This window comes from Schistocerca serialis, chromosome 2, assembly GCF_023864345.2.
Source record: "Schistocerca serialis cubense isolate TAMUIC-IGC-003099 chromosome 2, iqSchSeri2.2, whole genome shotgun sequence".
Lineage (NCBI taxonomy): Eukaryota > Metazoa > Arthropoda > Insecta > Orthoptera > Acrididae > Schistocerca > Schistocerca serialis.
In genome coordinates this window covers 526,709,070-526,727,835 of record NC_064639.1, presented here as the reverse complement: position 1 = coordinate 526,727,835, position 18,766 = coordinate 526,709,070, and the positions used below count along the sequence as shown (strand labels likewise).

The window sequence follows — 18,766 nt, the reverse complement described above, 5'->3', positions numbered from 1 at the left end:
CCCTCTCCCTTAAAACCCACATCCTTTCGTCTTTCCCTCTCCTTCCCTCTTTCCTGATGAAGCAACAGTTGGTTGCGAAAGCTTGAATTTTGTGTGTATGTTTGTGTGTCTATTGACCTGCCAGCACTTTCGTTTGGTAAGTCACATCATCTTTGTTTTTTGAATATTATGTTAGATAAATATAACTAAATTTGTATTCACAAAATTCCAGTTGGAAAAAGAAAATTATAAAGAAAAAAATGAAATAAATGAAAAACTTCATACGACGATTAAAAATATGTGACAAAGGGATAGAAATAAAAACATACATTTAAACCAATTAATTAAATTAAAATAATGATCAAAGACATTTCGTTAAAGATTCTAAAATAAAAAAAAATTACTGCATCTGATGAGATTTGAACCACAACCTTCTGCTTGTGAACCTATTATCCTATCGATTACACCACACATCCTGTCTACTTTGTATGACTTTTTTAATGTTATTAAGCATCATGCAAAATTCCAAATTTTTTTTGTCAATTACTCGCAAATGAGGGGCCACCAGGCTGAATGGCTGCAGCTTGTGACGCCTGGGATCTTAACCTATAGCACTGTCATTACAAAAAGTCAATTCCACTAGAGGGACTTGTCTTTGTTCGAGCATTTTATCAATGCACCTTCTATGCCATTCAACTAAGTTTACATGTTTTTCACTGTTCCTATCCACCGTAAAGGTGTTGGATTGGAAAACAGTTACACTGTTAATGTTGTACCACATCTTACATATGCTGTTAATAGTTAGTGCAACAGCTCTAGTGCAATTTCTTGGCGAGATCTAACGTGTAGCCAAAACAGCTACCTACCAGCAAGTGGTTAAGGAATCCTCATTCTGAGCTAAATAGTGTGCAAACATATGTTTAAGGACAGGTAAATTTCACACAAACGGAATGTGACAAATGACAAAAAAAGCGCCAGTATTTACTCACATAACATGAAATAGGTGGTTTGTACAGAATATCACAAAATTTGGCATTTTCCCCATTCAAGCATAAAAATCTTTTTAATTTAAAGGCGGTACTTTATTGAAATTGATAGTTATTCAGTCTCAAAGTTATTGAATCTTTGCTTTGTTCGCAAGGTTGAGGTACCCTTATAAGCTTACAATGACTGTACATTTTCTGTTTACAAAACTGTTGCTTAGATGTGCTAGCATCTGGTAACATCTTTATCTGCCAACATCAAATTTCCTGAACGTGTTGTACAACATATCATAGGAAAAACATTGCAATTTGGAGAGTTCTTTATTGGGGTACATTAATTAAACCGGAAAATTTTTTATTACAGAAGTATAAACACAAAACCACCCAATATGGCACTTTAGCTTTGCTAATCATAAATCTACATGGTGTCTCATTGTTTTGTTCTTTTGGTCACTTGGGCTATGCTACAGATCAAGCTATCACCACAGACTTTGTTTCACAAAATAGTAAAAATAATGTGGAGCAAATATTGTGATAAATAGTCTGTGTTCTGTTCTACAACCAGAAACATGTTTGCTAGGTGTCACGTGACCTGTCGATTGATTGATTGAAACAGCGAAGCAGGCACAATGTTGATTTATGTGTTTTAGAAGCTGAAGTGCCGTATTTGGAGTTTCTTGTATTTACATTTATGTCTTTCAAAATATGCAGTTCATTTGATGTGCGGAAATAAAGATCTGTCCAAAATGTGTTGCTTTTGGTACTATCTGCTGTGCAAAAGTTTTTGGAAATATGGCATTGGTGGCTAAAAATGTTACCTCTATTCTAATTTAAAATGGTTTGAAGGTGGCTTCATTTTTATGGGAATAGGCATTTTTAATGATGAAATTTACACACTTCTGAGAAACATGATGAGACATACTTTAGGCATAGTTGAAAGAAACAATAAAACACGTAGGGTTGTATATTTAAAGTAGGCTGCCAATTCTTTAAGTCATAGGTACATGGAAGTTTGTGTGCACAACAGTAGTTTATTATGTCAGCAGTAGGGTGATAATTGAAGACTTGAAATAAAAAAGGCTCTGAGTGCCAAAATCACGAATTTGAGGAAAAAGTAATTAATGGTCATAATTTCAGTAATAAAGTGCTTTATTTGAAAGTCAAGCAAATTACAGATCTAGCTTCCAAAGGAAATTACAAACATTATGTTAAAAGAAAAACTTATTGAAAATGGAAATGCAATCAAAGACTCTTAATGCTGTAGTTCAGTACGCAGGAAAAAGATAGTAAAAGTGGAAGAATGAGTGAAACAAAAATGTTTTTTGTTCATACACTAAACATTCATTCTGTAATACTTTTGTGAAAATACATGTTGTCGTCGTTTGTGTTCTTCATTTCTTCAGATATGTGGCTTGTAACATACGGGTCAGGTAGTTACGTTTCATGGATGCCCTATACTTGTACACCTTTTCTCAATATAGTGGTATGCTCCCAAGCCTCAGTTACATTTAAGCCTATCTTGGTGTTAACTATATGAGGCTTATATTTGTCCAACCTTAGCCACTCTACTCTGTAATATAAACACAATAAAACTAAACATTTCCAATCTACTGCTGTGTTGAAATCTAAGAAGTCAGATGCATTCATTTTACTGACGTTAAATGGCTTTACTTGTCTTTAGATTGCTTTATCGTGTCCTTTTGTCTTCTGGAACATTACATTTGGTAACTCCTTTTCTTTTCTCAATGAGAGCAAAATCCCTGTTGCAATATCAGGAGGAGAACCTGATACAAGGAACTGGTGGTTTATTTCTTTAGAGACATTGGATATAACGAGGTACATCCAGAAAAGGAGACTAACTCTGTTTTGTTCTGACAATAACAGTTGTCACTCCAGATTGTCAGCTTTTTCTTAAAAGTTGTGCCAGTTGCAGTGATTTTAAACAAACATGAAGCAATTTCACTAGCACCATGCCCTGTCAAACTTTTGTGCCACAGAGTCGTGTATATGTCATCATTATCAGCAATAAGTGTGTGAGAGTTGTAAACTGCAAGCTGTCGTGGAGGTAAAACATTTGAATATGTGACAAAGTTGGAACGAACGGCACTTGTTGCAAATATATCATTCTGATACTGTTTCATCACAGTCATAGCTTTTTCGGCCTTGCATTGATGTAACTCGAGACGAGCTGTCAGTTCCTTTTTCTCAGGCAGGTTAATGAGAATCTGTGCATGAAACGGATCACACATGCCACACGTGTTTGAACAAGGACGACGTAAAGAGAGGTTAGGGAAATGATCCTTATAAGTATCATGTCACTTGTGAATCACCATTAATGTTCTTGAAGGCATTGGAACATTCTATGTTTTATTAATATTCGGATTAAGGTATTCCTTTTCAGTCTTCCTCCTGCTGTAGTGACTTCGTGCTGTAAAAAAGATTTATTTGCTATACCACATGGTATTCTGTTTAGACACTGAATTTTCTGTGTGAATTTTACTGCCTCTTGTTTCCTTGTACATGGTAAGGCCTTTCTTCTTCTGGAACAGTCTAATGCACAGTTACTTGTTGCCTGCTCTGTGAAGGGTCATCCTAGTTACCATGATATCATCTTTTAACATGAAATACTTGCCTCAACACCACCAAGTAACTCCCTTGCTTCCAGTATCTTAAAAGACGTAATAAACTTCAAACAGACTTTATATTCATAGCTGAAGTTCTTGCATTTATACTTCCAAGCACATTGCCTTTGAAAGCAAAGAGAAGAATCCTGTGCAGTTTTTTTCCCCCACTGTCAACATAATTTAATTATACCGCTTGTTGTTGCTTTCATCCAAAAGTAATAAGAATAAACAATCTATCCAGGTATGGCGTAGAATAGTGATCAGTAATAACACCTCTTGTGCTAGACAAGCTGTTGCAGGAATATATTTGTTGCATGGCCTTACGTATTCTTTCCCTCTATTTTTCAATTTTTTCCTTATTGCAGCCACAGTACTTTCTCCTTCAATTTGTCATTTTTTTCTTTCACTCAAACTATTACTAACATTCGTCACCTCCATAATTTTATCTAACACTGAGGGGTAAGTGCAAGGAACATAGCGCCTTTCATATGTGAACAGCAGTTGCATGTAGTACTACATTTTCATTTGTGGCAGTTTGAGCCTTGTGTACATTACTGGGATTGGCTGTAAATCCATTTTCATAACCAACTTCAAAACTTGTTGTTATGGTACTTAGGGCTTTTTTTTATTTTTTATTTCAAGTTTTCAGCTATTATGAACTCTACTAACAACAACTCGGTTTAATTTCAGTAGATTTGGAGTAAAGTGTGTGTGTGTGTGTGTGTGTGTGTGTGTGTGTGTGTGTGTGTGTGTGTGTTTGAATAATGAACAATGAAATCAAATGAGATGTTTAATGTTAATACTATAATTGATAGGTTTGTATTCATTTTCAACGACATATTGAAAAACAATGGAATACAACAAATATAAAGAGCACAATTGAAAAGTAAGCTTTCAAACAACAACAGATCAGCAAAAAACAACACTGAATAGAGCAAAAAAGTAAATTTTTTTCCTTATATCCATGTACTCTGATTTTGTTTCCTGTAGTAAAGGATGGAAAAAGAAAGTATGCCTTGGACCATGCCCCAAGTCCTAAAGTCCAGATTTCACTGTGGAAGTGAATATTAATTTAAATACCTGTTTTATATCAGCTCTAGAAGTTTTACAATTACGAATCATAAGGTTACTGTGTCTCGTGTTATGATTTACAGCTGCATTAGCCATGTACTTCATTTATCTGCTGAACATTTTTCAGGCTGTGCAGGCAGAAGAATTAGTAACTTTCAGCTCCATAGAAGAACTGCAGCAGAATAATCAGAAGCTGCTGGCAAAAATACGGGAACTGAGTTCTGAGAGTGAGAAAGAAGAAGAAAAAGAATCTGATGAAGTGAAGGAACTGAAGGTAACCTAGCTAGCACTCTCTCTCTCTCTCTCTCTCTCTCTCTCTCTCTCTCTCTGTGTGTGTGTGTGTGTGTGTGTGTGTGTGTGTGTGTGTGTGTGTGTGTGTGGGTGGGGGGGGGGGGGTCGTCTTTGCAAGGGAAGCCCCTAGACCTTTTCATATTTCTGTCTCTGTAGGCAACTTGTTATTGTTTAATTGGCCTGCTAAGAAGGTTACTTGTAACATTTCTGTTGCAAGGCATGCTTAATTTTGAGTTCTGTGATTAAAGTCACAAACTTGTTTAGTACTTTTTTTTTCCTTTGGCAGCTGTTGTGTAGGACTCGGAGATTAGTTTTACGATTGTCTCTTGAAAAACGTAATTGAACTGTTTGTAGAATGAGTCGAAGCAGAAGTTTAAATGTTTGTGTGCAGAAAACTGATCTTGCACCAAGACAGGATGATGGCAAGTGCATGAGCTTGGGTTCATAGGTCTCTACCTAGCAGGTACTCCACATTTTATCACATGAGGGATTATCTGTGCTCCAAACAAATGTCATGTAGAATTTTGAGAGAGAGAGAGAGAGAGAGAGAGAGAGAGAGAGAGAGAGAGAGAGAGAGAGAGAAATTCTCATTGGAAAAAGTGTATGAATACCGTTGTATCAAATGTTTTGAGTTCAAGGAAGATATCAAGAAATTTTGCTCTTGCAGAAAAAAAAAAGTTATTTGTTGGTATCCACGGCTTTTTGGTAAAATTATCAGTGCACCATAGTAACCTAAATAAGACTGCAACTGTCAGCTAAATAGAGTTCCCTGTCAGCTAAATTCATCTGTGGTGATTTGCTATTACTGTCTCAAACTGAGCGAGCTGGACTAGTGTTTAGGACAGAGGTTCATATCACTGTCTGGTCACTCAGATTTTGTTGTTCCATGATTTCCCCAAACCTCTTAAAGTGAATGCCAGGATTGTTCCTTTGAATGGGCACAGCTGATTTCCTTCCACATTTTTTCCTCAGCCTGAGCTTGTATTCCATCTCTGATGATCTCATCAATGTGAGGTTAAACCCTAATATTTCTTCCTTCCTTAAAGCATCAGTATATTGGTTTGCGTAATAAGCTTGATGTACTTTACCCCAAATGAAATATAGTGTTTATTTTTAACAATATATTTTGAATCAAATGTGCTTGCAGTGGAAGTATTATAGTTTCTTATAAGTGATAAAAATGTTACTGACAACTCTACTTATTCTTTTACTACCTTGACAGGCCCATTTAGTATCTTACGCAGAGCAAATGCACAGCATGACTGAGAGAAATGAACGGTGTGAGAAAATGATAGAGACATTGTTGCGACAGCGTGATATGTACCGCAACTTGTATATCCAGGCAAGAGAAGGGAAAGATGTAAGTGACACTTCATCAGTTATTACAACTACTCCAGATGGCACAGCTCACATAGAGAGGAGTACAAGCATTAAAGAGGTAAGTGTTAGTAACCAGCGTGCTTATCTTTGTGGAAGTAATTCACTGTTGTTTTTGCCCCTGTCATCCACATTCTGTGGCCTCGTCATTGTTAGGTTCTATCCAGTAAAGTTTTTTGACATGATATAATCTTTTAATTCTTTTGGCAGTTGGCAGAGACCAGAAAGGCTCTTCAAGAGGCACTGGCTGAAGCTGAAACATACCGTAAAGAAAGACAGGCACATGAGAAACACTTGACTGAACAGTTGGAAACTGCTCAAACTGAACTTCACAAAATTCGTTCTGACTACGCCCGCATTGTGGCACAGGCCGAATATGCAGATCGCTGTGCTAAGGCATTAAAAGACAGCACTGATGTTTATCGTGCGCAGGTTGATGCTCTTGAGAAACGAAACCAGATATACGTTGAATCAATAGCTAAGCACGAGCAAACAATTGTTGCTATTAAAGATGTAAGTATACTGTTGGTATATACGTTAGACTGTAAGTAAATTAATGTATTAAATATAAGAAATAAACATTTATTTTGAATTACTCTCACTGAGAGGTGTATGATAATGTCTGTGGAAGTAGTGTAGTTGTTATAGGTTGTGGTAGTGATGGTGATTCAACATCAGTCTGTTGTAAAAAAAAAAAAAACACCATTTGTTTTAAATTTATTTTCAGTTTCATCTTTGGCATGAGAGTAAGAAAAATAGATATTCTGCATGTAGGTGGAAAAGAAATACTGGAATATGTATGTTGGCAACATTGCAGTTGATCTAGCCCTTCACTTCCTTGTCATGATTATTCAGCAGTGATGCAATGACTACCATATCAGTAAGATACATAAAATCTTCTTGTATTGAATTTGTGATGTCAGAAATTTTTTAAATTTCAAAGCTGTCATAAATATCCTCCATTGTCTTGTCAGGGAAACATCTGCCTTTACTGAGGTGATGCGAATGAACGGATTGGTATCAAATTTTAATCAGATGTCAGAAAGAAACAACAGTTGTTCATTATAATCATAGTTAGGATTCTTAGGTGCAAATTTCAGATGACGAAAAAGGAATAGACCAGGTGCTAAAATAAGGTAAAAAAGGGCCAAAAAGGTGATGATTTACTTAAGTAATTCAACAAATTATCTTTTCCTGTTACACTTTATTGAATTACAAACAAGTATATCAAATCATCACTCTTCAGAAGAAGGAAAAATCATGGATCTTGTTCTTAGACATTTAGCACTCTACATTTTTAAACTAAGTCTGCTTCTGTTAAAAAATAGAATATCTTTGTAGATGTTAAAACTTCTTTAGACATCCACAGAAACCTTAGAGACAAACTTTGTACACACTTGGAATGGCAGCTCTACAGATCTGGATTCTCCTGAAGACTATACAAGTTTATCTTTGGCAAAGCTGTCTAACTGTCCCCTCACAGAAGTAAAAATATCCCGTTGTTTCTCTCTTCCAAGACCTTGTTCTTCTAATCATTTATTAGCTAGTCAAGTACTTGTAACTATGGATGTAAACTAGTTCTGCTCACAAATTATGTATTTTCTCCAGTAGCAGAAGTTATTGTGTATTGGAAATTGCACCTATGTCAGCTGGATCGAAAGAAAACATGGACACTTTAATTTTGTCAGAATTCTCATACGTTATAGTAGCACACTTGTCAAAAATCCCTAGCAAGTGATTTGCCTACAGGCTTCAAAATGGCTGGGAAGTTACTTCCGGATTCACAAAACCTATAAAGGACATGGACCAAGCATGTAAATGTTTCAGTACTGGCATTTGCTTTCTTCAGCTCATACATTTTTAACAACGTAGGCTAAACTTTCTCCTCTGCTAAGGGACAAACTAAAATGTTAAAAAAATATTGTTCAATTGCGTCTGTGTTTTCATCCAGAATGATTCCCATGTCACACCCAGACATTTTCTCCTGGATTCTTTGTGTGGTTTCTTGGAAGTTTTTTTTTAAAACGAACTCTCATTGAGCATTGACTTCTTTGTGTATTTTTGAAGAAATCCTTTGAAGGTTGAATGTTTCACCTTACTGAGTGGTATTCCTGCTTGTATAAGAGCTGCACACAAATCAGTATTGAGGGATTTTGGAGATCCTCATGATGCCTCACAAGCTGTGCATCCTCGACACAGGCACTTCCACTCATTTCTGTGCTGCTGCTGGGACATTCTCAGCCATCAACCTCTGTTTTTGCTTTCCAGCATTTACTTACTCTTTTCAGTGGGAAGTCACTGACTACCTTCATTCCAGTGATCACTTCCCACTCTGTATTCACCTATTGAATGGAGCTGTCACTGAAAGGAAGCAGCCACAATGGATGATCAGCAGTGCCAGGTGGATGCTGTTTGGCCAGCTGGCTGCATTTTGGACCACATAACATGAGTTATCTACTATACAAACTATGGCAGAGCGTTTTGTGCTGATTATTGCCACTGCCAGCCAGGATCCAGGGTTCCCTTGCTCCTGTGCAACCATGGAAAGGGGTGAGTTGGACTTCCAGTCTAATAATTTGGAGTCCTACAACTGCCTATTCTCCATGTGGGAGCTGGATTCCACTCCGTCTGAAGCTCATGATATTGCACTCGGTCACAACCAGATCCAATACTGCATGCTGTGGAACTCGAATCACTGTCCAAGGAAACCCTCTTACGGAGTTTGAATTCAATATGGCAGACAGATAACGTCCCAACTCGTGGAGGGAGTCAATTTTGACCCCTCTTTCTAAACTGGGAAATGACCGAATGTGTCCCAGTAATTACTGGTGTTGCCTTAACAAGCTGTGTAGAAAAGACCTTAGAGTGCATGGTTAACTGTCATCTGATGTGGATGTTATAGACTTCAGCTACTCTCAGTGTGGTTTCAGCAGATTTCAATCCACTGTTGACAACCTGATCTTGCTAGTGGCAGCTATTCAGCAGGTTTTCCTGCATAAACGGCATTGGGTAGGTATGTTTTTCTGTATCAGTAAGGCATGCATTACTACTTGGAACCACATTGTTGTAGGACAGCTCTGCCAATGGTGCTTTTGTGGCCATCTCCTCATCTTTATTTGGTACTTTTTATCAAAGTGCTTTTTTCACTTCGGAATTGGTGACATGCTGTCGAATAGTTTTGAGCAGGAGAATGGTGATCCCTTATACCGATGCCTGTTCTTTAGTCTTTTTCTTCTTCTTCTTTTTCATCTTGTTTATCCCGGCTTCTTGAGATCTCTTGTGAAGAGACATGATACAAGAAGTTCCGTAGTGGTGTACGACAATCGATGAAGTTACACAACAGTTAATAATTTAACTTTCGAAACTGCCGGTTTTTTGGCATTTTTTGGAAAGAAAAACACTCTCATGCGGTCAGCAAACTTTGTGTAACATTCTGTGTGTGTAATGGTCCTTACTACGTTGCAAATCATTCTAATGAATCGATTAAGCTGCTTTACAGCATTGCTAGGCAACACAACGTAATAAACAAGGTGATGTGTGTCTCAATTAAAACTGGACCTTGATATTTTGAATAAACTTTTTTTTTTTTTTTTTTTTTTTTTCAAAATCAGCACTTGTTTAAAAATTAATTTCCAACTTCGTGCATGAAGTCCAAATGCATTTGCAACTATTGTACGTGATTTAATGGACAGCTTGATTATGCACTGGCGTGTAACGTATTTCAAATCGAGCACATAGGTTCCAGTTTTCCCTAATGGGCTAAATGACTCGTTTATAATAACGTGATGTGTCTATCTCATGTAAAGGTTAAATGAAACTGGATTTACTCTCCATTCGGGTCAAGATCACAAAATAAAATTCAACACATAGGTCAGCAAATTGTACACACGCACTTTTAGCACTCTAAGTGATAACTCGTGTCAGAGTAAAAGCCACATATAAATTCACACTTTATTTTATGCATACAAAATTCAAAACACCTTTATATTAAACAAATAAATTATGGCATGTAATTAGTAATCAAACACTTCCAATTCTGAATAAACTTCAAGAACTTGTATTTCATAATCAATAAAATTTAGTGAAATTATTAGTTTGCTAAAATGGATTCAGATTAAAGTCAACTCGTGTCTGGATGATGTCACAAATCGACACTTGCTTGGAATGAATGAAATATCTGAACTGAAAAATATTGTCCATTGAATAATTTACTGACTTTTACAACAAATTTGGTGCCTCTTGCTTTGCTACACCCTCTTTGCCACAGCCATCCACAGTATCACATCCACCGTAAGGAGTCCTGTATGGTGCTCCTTATTTGTGGGCAGTTTTGCAGTTTTCTTTTCCTCCTCCAGCATTTCAGCATCATTTTATCAGTTGCAGCTTCCATTGAAGATGGTGGAGAAGTGGGCTGCAAAGACTGATTTTACATTTTCTATGGTTGTGTGTGTGTGTGTGTGTGTGTGTGTGTGTGTGTGTGTGTGTGTGTGTGTTTCATTTTAATCATTCTCATCCTATTTTTAATTTACTTGTGGAGCACTGTTCTCCCTTTTAAAGACTCTGTGCAGTTTTTGGGCCTCATTTTTGACTTGATGTTGCCTTGCTTACTACACCTGATAGACCTGAAAGTAAGGGCCCAAACACACAGAAAATTTTGAGGTGTCTTACATAGGTCTTGGGGAGTGGAAGGGAGCTTCTGCTCCAGTTTTTGTAGGGCTTTTGTTCGATCACGGCTGGACTATGGATGTACAGTGTATGGGTCAGCGAGGCCTTCGTACCTTAAAATCATTGATTCTGTCCACCATGAAGAGATCAGGTGGTCCACGGCCCTTACAAGTCCTGCCCCGTATCCATTCTTTATGCTGAGACTGGTGAACTGTCTGTACCATCTGGTAGCAGCTTCTCATGGTGTGTCAGGTATGTCAGCCCCTCGCTACTTCCACTGCTCCAGCACACCCTACCATTGCTCATCCAACTATAGAACTCCTCTTTATGAATCATTACGGGCAACAAGACCATTTGGTATCTGTGCAGAATGTGTGCTTGAGACCCTTGGCATGGGTCATGTACAGGCTCAAATCTAGTGTTTTAACCAACTCCTACCCTGGTTAGTGCAAGTGACCAGAGTAATTTTAGATTTAGTGAAGTGCAGGATAGATTGCACACCTTCTTCTGTTTTTAATGCGAAATTTTTTGAGATTTAAATGAGCACCACAGCTTTGTAGCTGTCTTCACAGACGGGTCTAAGCTGGGGGACTCTTTTCTCGATGCAACGCTTATATCTAGCTGACCAGCTGATAAAGTGGTTCAGAATATTCAGGATGCCCTCCTCCGGCTAAAATGGATGGGGAAAGAGGTGTCCTTCTGGTAGGTGCCGGGGCACATGGGTATTGCAGGAAACGAAAGGGCAGATATGCAGCCAAGGAGACATGTCTTGATAAATCCTCGATTATTTCAGTGTGCCATTCCCCCGCATGTACTCACCTCGCTGTTGAGGTACAGAGTCAGGTGTTGATGGAAAGACAAGTGGCTGGAAATGACTGATTATAAGCTGTGTCTCGTAAAGCCCACAATGCGGCCGTGGTATACCTTCTTGTGGCCATGAAGATGGTCTGAGGTACTGCTTACTCGTCCTTACATAGGTCACAGTTCTCTGAAGCATGCATTCTTGCTCCGGCAAGAGGATCCTCCAACATGTGGTGCTTGTGGCGTGCAGGTAACTGTGCCTCTCATTTTACTAGACTGGATTTTATTTTCGGACCAGAGGACTGTGGCAGATTTACTGGCAGATCTGCCCTCTGTGCAACTTGTTTCCAAACATGTTGGGAGCTTGTGTTCTTAATGTGCGTTAACTGGGTGACTGGCATATGCATGTTTTTTGTAATTCGTCAGCCATGCACATTTACCTTTGCTTTTGTTGTAGCTCTTCTGTGGTTTTACTTCTGTTTCAGTTTTAGAAAAAGCAGCTTTCACCCTTCACTGCTTTATTAAGGCTTGCGAGATAATGTGATTGTGTGGTTTAATGCGAATGGGATGAGAGTGAGTGAATGATTGTCTTTTACACCTTTCTTCCTTACTGCTTGACAAAAAATTTAAATGTTTTATCCAGTATTGTTTCATCTAATGTGCATAAGGGCGCTGTAACCTCGGTGTTGAGCACCTGTAAAACACACACACACACACACACACACACACACACACACACACACACACACACACACACACACACACACAAAATCAATGTTCAATTCGTTAATATTTAGCTTTTTGAAGAATTGTTCAAATGCATTTTGTAATAGTGTGCCATGATTTGTTTGTTTGAAGAGTCTTGTTCTTTTGATGCTTAGAGCTGGAAATGTGTCTGATCCAATCTCACTGGTATTTTTCATCTAACAAAATTTCTTAATTGCATAACAAAACTGTCAATGGAATCTTGTGTGAATTCCTGAGATGGAACAGTTTCTCAGACGTTGGACACATTTGGCATGATCAAATCTAATAATACACTCATTTAATGATGAACTTAATTCATGAACAGTGGGATACTGATTCTGTTGATATTGAAATGGTAAAATGCAATACCCATATTCTCATTTCAATTGTTTGCAGGCTGTGTGTAGCGGCAAAGTGAGAGAAATAGGAAGAGTCTCGCACACAATTATTTTCCATTATTACAGATGTGCTTCCAGTCCTACATGTACCGAAAGGGGTAGTGGTACTATTAATGTTCACTGTAAGCTAAGGAGATGATAATTGAAAGTAAAATATTTTATATTGATTCAAAACTATAAACAAATGAAATTAAACCCACAAGCCATTCCTCTTATAAATTACAAAGGGCACTCAAGAAGATTACTGAAATCCTACAGCAAAAGAAAATAGGGAATTACGGACATGGTTGGAGGAAAAAATGGATTAAGGTCTCACAGAAGGAGAAAAGGGGCATGAAAAAATGTCTTTTAGAAACAAGAAACAAAATTCACACTGTGGTATCTTTCTGAAGAGCATTAATTTACCCTGAGAAAAGGTGCATTCATAAAAATCCTGACTCTGATTATAACATAGGGAGCAACAGTTATATTTCTGAATAGTTCGCTAGTTTTGCTGTGTTAATGGTAGCCTGGTTAAGCACAAACGGTTTCTAGTTACTTAATGGTACTGACTGAGGCTATTGTACAGTCTCTTCTCTTCTTTTGCGTATACTGGTGCCAGTGCTGTTCTCTTACTTTCATATCTGTAGAAGCATTTTGCAGGTTAGTAGATTTTACGTAGGAATGAGGCTGAGTGGTCTGCTTGTAGGGGGGAAGTATTCCCTTGGTCTTGGTCTGTTATAACTCGGTTAATTAGTGTTTGGGCAGTGTTAATAATTGTGTATCACACTGATACCTTCCTATGATTAATATTAAACAATTCTTCATATTTTAATGAAATTTCTGCCATTTGGTTGTATATTTGATACTTATTTATTTAAGAGTCTCAAGAGTTCAGCTCTATAGCCATTATTGAGTGCAAAAGTGAACAGAAAATCAATAAAACATACAGGTCATTCAGTGCAGGGCACCTGCATGACCTTAAGCCAAGATCATGCCCATAAATATTCTTAAAACATGATTGTGTGTATCGTATATTATATATAAAAAAGAAGCATTCAGTAAAGGGAGGATGGAGGCAAGGGAGAAGTGAACAAGGGATGGAGGGGGGTGGAGTGGATTGGACATGGTTCATTTGATTGCTGTACTATGTCCATAACAGCCACTGCATCACTATACAAGTATTTGTTCAATTTCATATTACTGTGGTCTTAATTATTACATGACGTGAAAATCTGAAACATATATAGTAGGTTCTACACTATTTGATCAGAAGTATCCGGACATCCCTGAAAACATATGTTCTTCATGTTAGGAGCATTGTGCTACTACCTGCTACCAGGTACTCCATATCTGTGACTACAGTGGTCATTAGACATCATGAGAGAGCAGAATTGTGCGCTCTGTGAAACTCGTGGACTTCAAACGTGGTCAGGTGATTGGGTGTCACTTGTGTTATATGTCTGTACACAAGATTTCCACACTCCTAAACATCCCTAGTTTCATGTTTCTGATGTGATAGTGAAGTGGAAATGTGAAGGGACACGTACAGCACAAAAGCGCACAGGCTGGCGTTGTCTGTTGACTGACGGAGACTGCCGACAGTTGAAGGGGGTCGTAATGTGTAATAGGCAGACATCTATCCAAACCATCACACAGAAATTCCAAACTGCATCACGATCCACTGGAAGTACTATGGCAGTTAGGCAGGATGTGAGAAAACTGGGATTTCATAGTTGAGCAGCTGCTCATAAGCCACACATCATGCCGGTAAACGCCAATCGATGCCTCGCTTGGTGTAAGGAGCGTAAACATTGGACAGTGGAAAAAACATGTGTGGAGTGATGAATCATGGTATAAATTGTGGCAATCCGTTGGTAGGGCGTGGGTATGGCGAATGCCCGGCGAACGTCATCTGCCAGCGTGTGTAGTGCCAACAGTAAAATTTGGAGGCGGTGGTGTTATGGTGTGGTGTTTCTCATGGAGGGGGCTTGCACCTCTTGTTGTTTTGCATAGCACTATCACAGCACAGGCCTACATTGATGTTTTAAACACCTTCTTGCTTCCCACTGTTGAAGAAGAATTCGGAGATGGCGATTGCATCTTTCAACATGATTGAGCACCTTTTCATAATGCCTGGCCGGTGGTGGAGTGGTTACAATGACAAAAACATCCCTGTAATGGACTGGCCTGCATGGAGTCCTGACCTTTGTCCTATAGAACATCTTCGGGATGTTTTGGAATGCCAACTTCGTGCCAGGCCTCACCAACTGACATTGATACCTATCCTCAGTGCAGCACTCCACGAAGAATGGGCTGCCATTCCCCAAGAAACCTTCCAGCACCTAATTGAACGTATGCCTGCGAGAGTGGAAGCTGTCATGAAGGCTAAGGGTGGGCCAACACCATATTGAATTCCAGCATTACCAATGGAGTGGGCCATGAACTTGTAAGTCATTTTCAGCCAGGTGTCCAGATACTTTTCATCGCATAGTGTATATACATTCTTACAGTAACATGCCAGCATATTTAGTTTACAAATATTGAAATAAGAGAAATCTATTAAATATTATTTGAAAATAATTAGAAACTAAAAATTAATAAAAATCCCATATACGAAATTTCCTTGTATTACAGTGATGATACATTAGTACTGGTTTAACCTATATGGCTCCTTTACGAGGGGCATTTGAAAAGTCTGTGCAAAAATAAAAACTACGTACTTGTTTGGGGTAAACCTTTTTTATTTGTCGACATAGTCTGCTTTTAGATTTATATACTTTGTCCAACGCTGTTCCAATTTTTTCATCCCTTCTGAATAACAGCAGTTGTCAAAGTCTGCAAAATCACAAAATCACTATTAGTTGCTGCAATCACCTCTTCGTTTGAATAAAATCTTTGTCCTGCCAGCCATTTCATCAAATTGGGGAACAAATAGTAGTTAGAGGGAGTCAAGTCTGGAGAATAGGTGGGATGTGAAACGAGTTGGAATCCTATTTCCATTAATTTTGCGAGCACAACTGCTGAGGTGTGTGATGGTGCAGTCATGATGGAAAAGGACTTTTTTGCGGCCCAATTGCCAGTGTTTTTCTTCAACCAGTCCAGTAACTATGAATAATATTCACCTGTAAGAGTTTTACCCTTTTCCAGATAGTTGACGAGGATTATCCCTGTGAATCCCAAAAGACAGTCGCCCTAACCTTTCCGGCCAGAGGATTGGTCTTTGCCTTTTTTGGTGCAGATTCTCCCTTGGTAACCCATTGTTTAGACTGTTGTTTGGTCTCAGGAGTATAGTAATGTATCCACGTTTCATCCACAGTGACAAAACGACGCTTAAAGTCCTGCTGGTTCTTCCTGAACAGCTGCAAACCATCCTTGCAACACTTCACACGATTCCGTTTTTGGTCAAGTGGAACCCTTCTTGCGGATAGCTTCCCATGTCCAAATGTTTATGCAAAATATTATGTACCCATTCATTCGAAATGCCCACAGCACAAGCAGTCTCACGCGCACCATAACTCTCCTGTCATCCATCAACATATCATGGATTTTATCAATGATTTCTGGAGTTGTAACCTCCACAGGGCATCCAGAATGGTCAGCATCACTTGTGCCCATATGGCCACTCCGAAAATTTTGAAACCACTTATAAACTGTTCTAATTGAAGGTTCACAGTCACTGTAATGTTTATCAGGCTTCTCTTTAGCTTCTCTTAAAGTAATGTTTAATAACCAAATGAATGTCAAAAACAAAGAAATAGACCAATATGGCTGAAACTGCATGTGCGTTCTTTCCAAAGATGCTACTAACTAAACATGACCTCGATACGTGTTGGTGGACTTTGCATGGACTTTTAAAATGCCCCTCATAAATTTGAGAATACAGTTTTAGGTTAAGCAGTGTCATTATTTAAACAATATGGACTTAGAATTACAACATAAAAAGTGTGTATAGCACAGCACTTAAAACGTGATCACAGACTGTATAATTAATAACCAGTTCCTGTCACCCAAAAGACCACTTAAATTTTATGGTACATCAACTTGTAAATCTTCCAGTGAACATAGAACCTTAGAAAGAACTACCAATTTTACAGGGTATTGCTGTCAAGAAGGGGCATAGGAAATATTTACAGCATCGTATAGGTCATTATAAGATCTTAGATTTCAAATAATAAAAGCATGAATTTGTCACTGTTGTCACAACGTAATAAATTTGACAAGTCCGTCGCTGATTTTTAGCAATCAGAATACACTAAGATGAATTCAAAGCTTGGAAACATGCGATTCTAAAAATCTCTGTTTAAGCCCCAACTGGAAATTTATTACATCCTCTACAGTCTGAAAAATTAACCATCCACAGGATAGTAGTTCAGTTTCCACACAAACAAAACTGTTTATTCTCACCTCACTAAATCTTATTAAATCTGTTTCTTCCATCAGCACCCTGTCCATACAATTATTAGCTCCTTCATCTAACATCAGCTGTCCCTGAAGAAGAAGAAGAAGAAGAAGAAGAAGAACAGCAAACTTATTCTTGGCATAAACCATTTTACCCTTCACTTTAAAAGTAAAATTTGTTATCCATTATTACTATAGCTAAACTGTTGCCTTAAAATCATTTGTGCCTTTGCTCTTGACGAAACGCAGCACTGCTGGAACGTGTCACATATACATTCCACTGGAAGCATTCTTCCTTCAAACACCGGAAATTTGTTAGCATTTAGGTTTGTTAGACTATCAGTGCTGTAGCAACAGAACACTTGGCGTAGTTCTCTCCCATATGTATTCACATTTGTTCAACTTCCTCAGTGACTAAGGATAATATCATCTTTTGCAAATTAAGGACAAGACAACTTTTGCGATACCAAAGAAAACATTCTGAAAGCCATTTGGTGTGAAAGCATCATTATGTTCAGAAATGGGGAAACTTCCCCACATCTCCCCCTGAGGCTGTCAACAAAGATAGGATTGCCCTCCCCACCCTAAAAATATCCCATATCTGTTTCAAAACATTTTCTGAAAATCTTGCTGAGACTAATGCCTGTATCCATTACTACATAGGCCCACTGACAGTGGTTAAAGTCCTTAACATTACTCTGTGTATTGAATAATTAATGCTCCTACTAATCATCTCTGTCACCATGGGAAAGATACATTGCAAATTTTATAAGGCATTTAAGATTTACGCTGAGCAATTATTGATTGTTGTTGCTGAAGAGTGATTCAGGGTAGCTGCCCCCCAGTATGAATATGTTCATACCTTCTGTTCAGCCAGTTGTACGAATTTGTAGGTGTTAGATGACAAAACTGCTATAAATAGAATTGTCTAACCAAAATTGGAGGTTTGTCAGAATTAGTGTGTAGATCAATATATTACTCTTGATGTTCCTTGATGACAGTCAAGAGTGTTGACTAATTACATACGTAAACAGTATAAGGACAGGGTGTGTATGCTCTGAGACAAGTGGGAAAACACAGAAATTTTTTCCTCTGGGAGAAATCTGGAAAAGACCGGGAATTTTTTAGAATTCCAGGAATTTTTCGTTGTTTTAGTTTTCAGTTAATTTTTTTGTAATTTTGACTGGTAAGAACTGAGACATACACAACAAATTTTATGTTAACCCTCAACAGAATTACACCAAAATAAAACTTTAGCTGCCAAGAAAATGTGCTGTTTACAACAACAGAACATGGTGCATGCACAAGTGTCTGCCAACAGCAAAATGCGTCAGAGACTATCCAATACTTGATAACGACAAACTGCTTCTGCTGCATCTTTCTCATGGGCCTCATTTCAGTGAGCATGACATCACAACTTTTTGTGAATGGTGATTTCAGAAGCATTACT

At 38.1% G+C, this 18,766-nt stretch overlaps 1 protein-coding gene across 2 annotated transcripts in view; it reads left to right on the top strand.

Annotated features, from left to right (window-relative positions):
• Nucleotides 1–18,766, top strand: part of LOC126457491 (nucleoprotein TPR) — a 287,885-nt gene that overhangs the window by 77,221 nt on the left and 191,898 nt on the right. For both annotated transcript variants that reach the window (XM_050093792.1, XM_050093791.1), the window contains exons 10-12: nt 4,785–4,931; nt 6,171–6,386; nt 6,536–6,838. In XM_050093792.1, the coding sequence (XP_049949749.1) occupies nt 4,785–4,931; nt 6,171–6,386; nt 6,536–6,838 (666 nt within the window). The remainder of the gene's footprint in view (nt 1–4,784; nt 4,932–6,170; nt 6,387–6,535; nt 6,839–18,766) is intronic.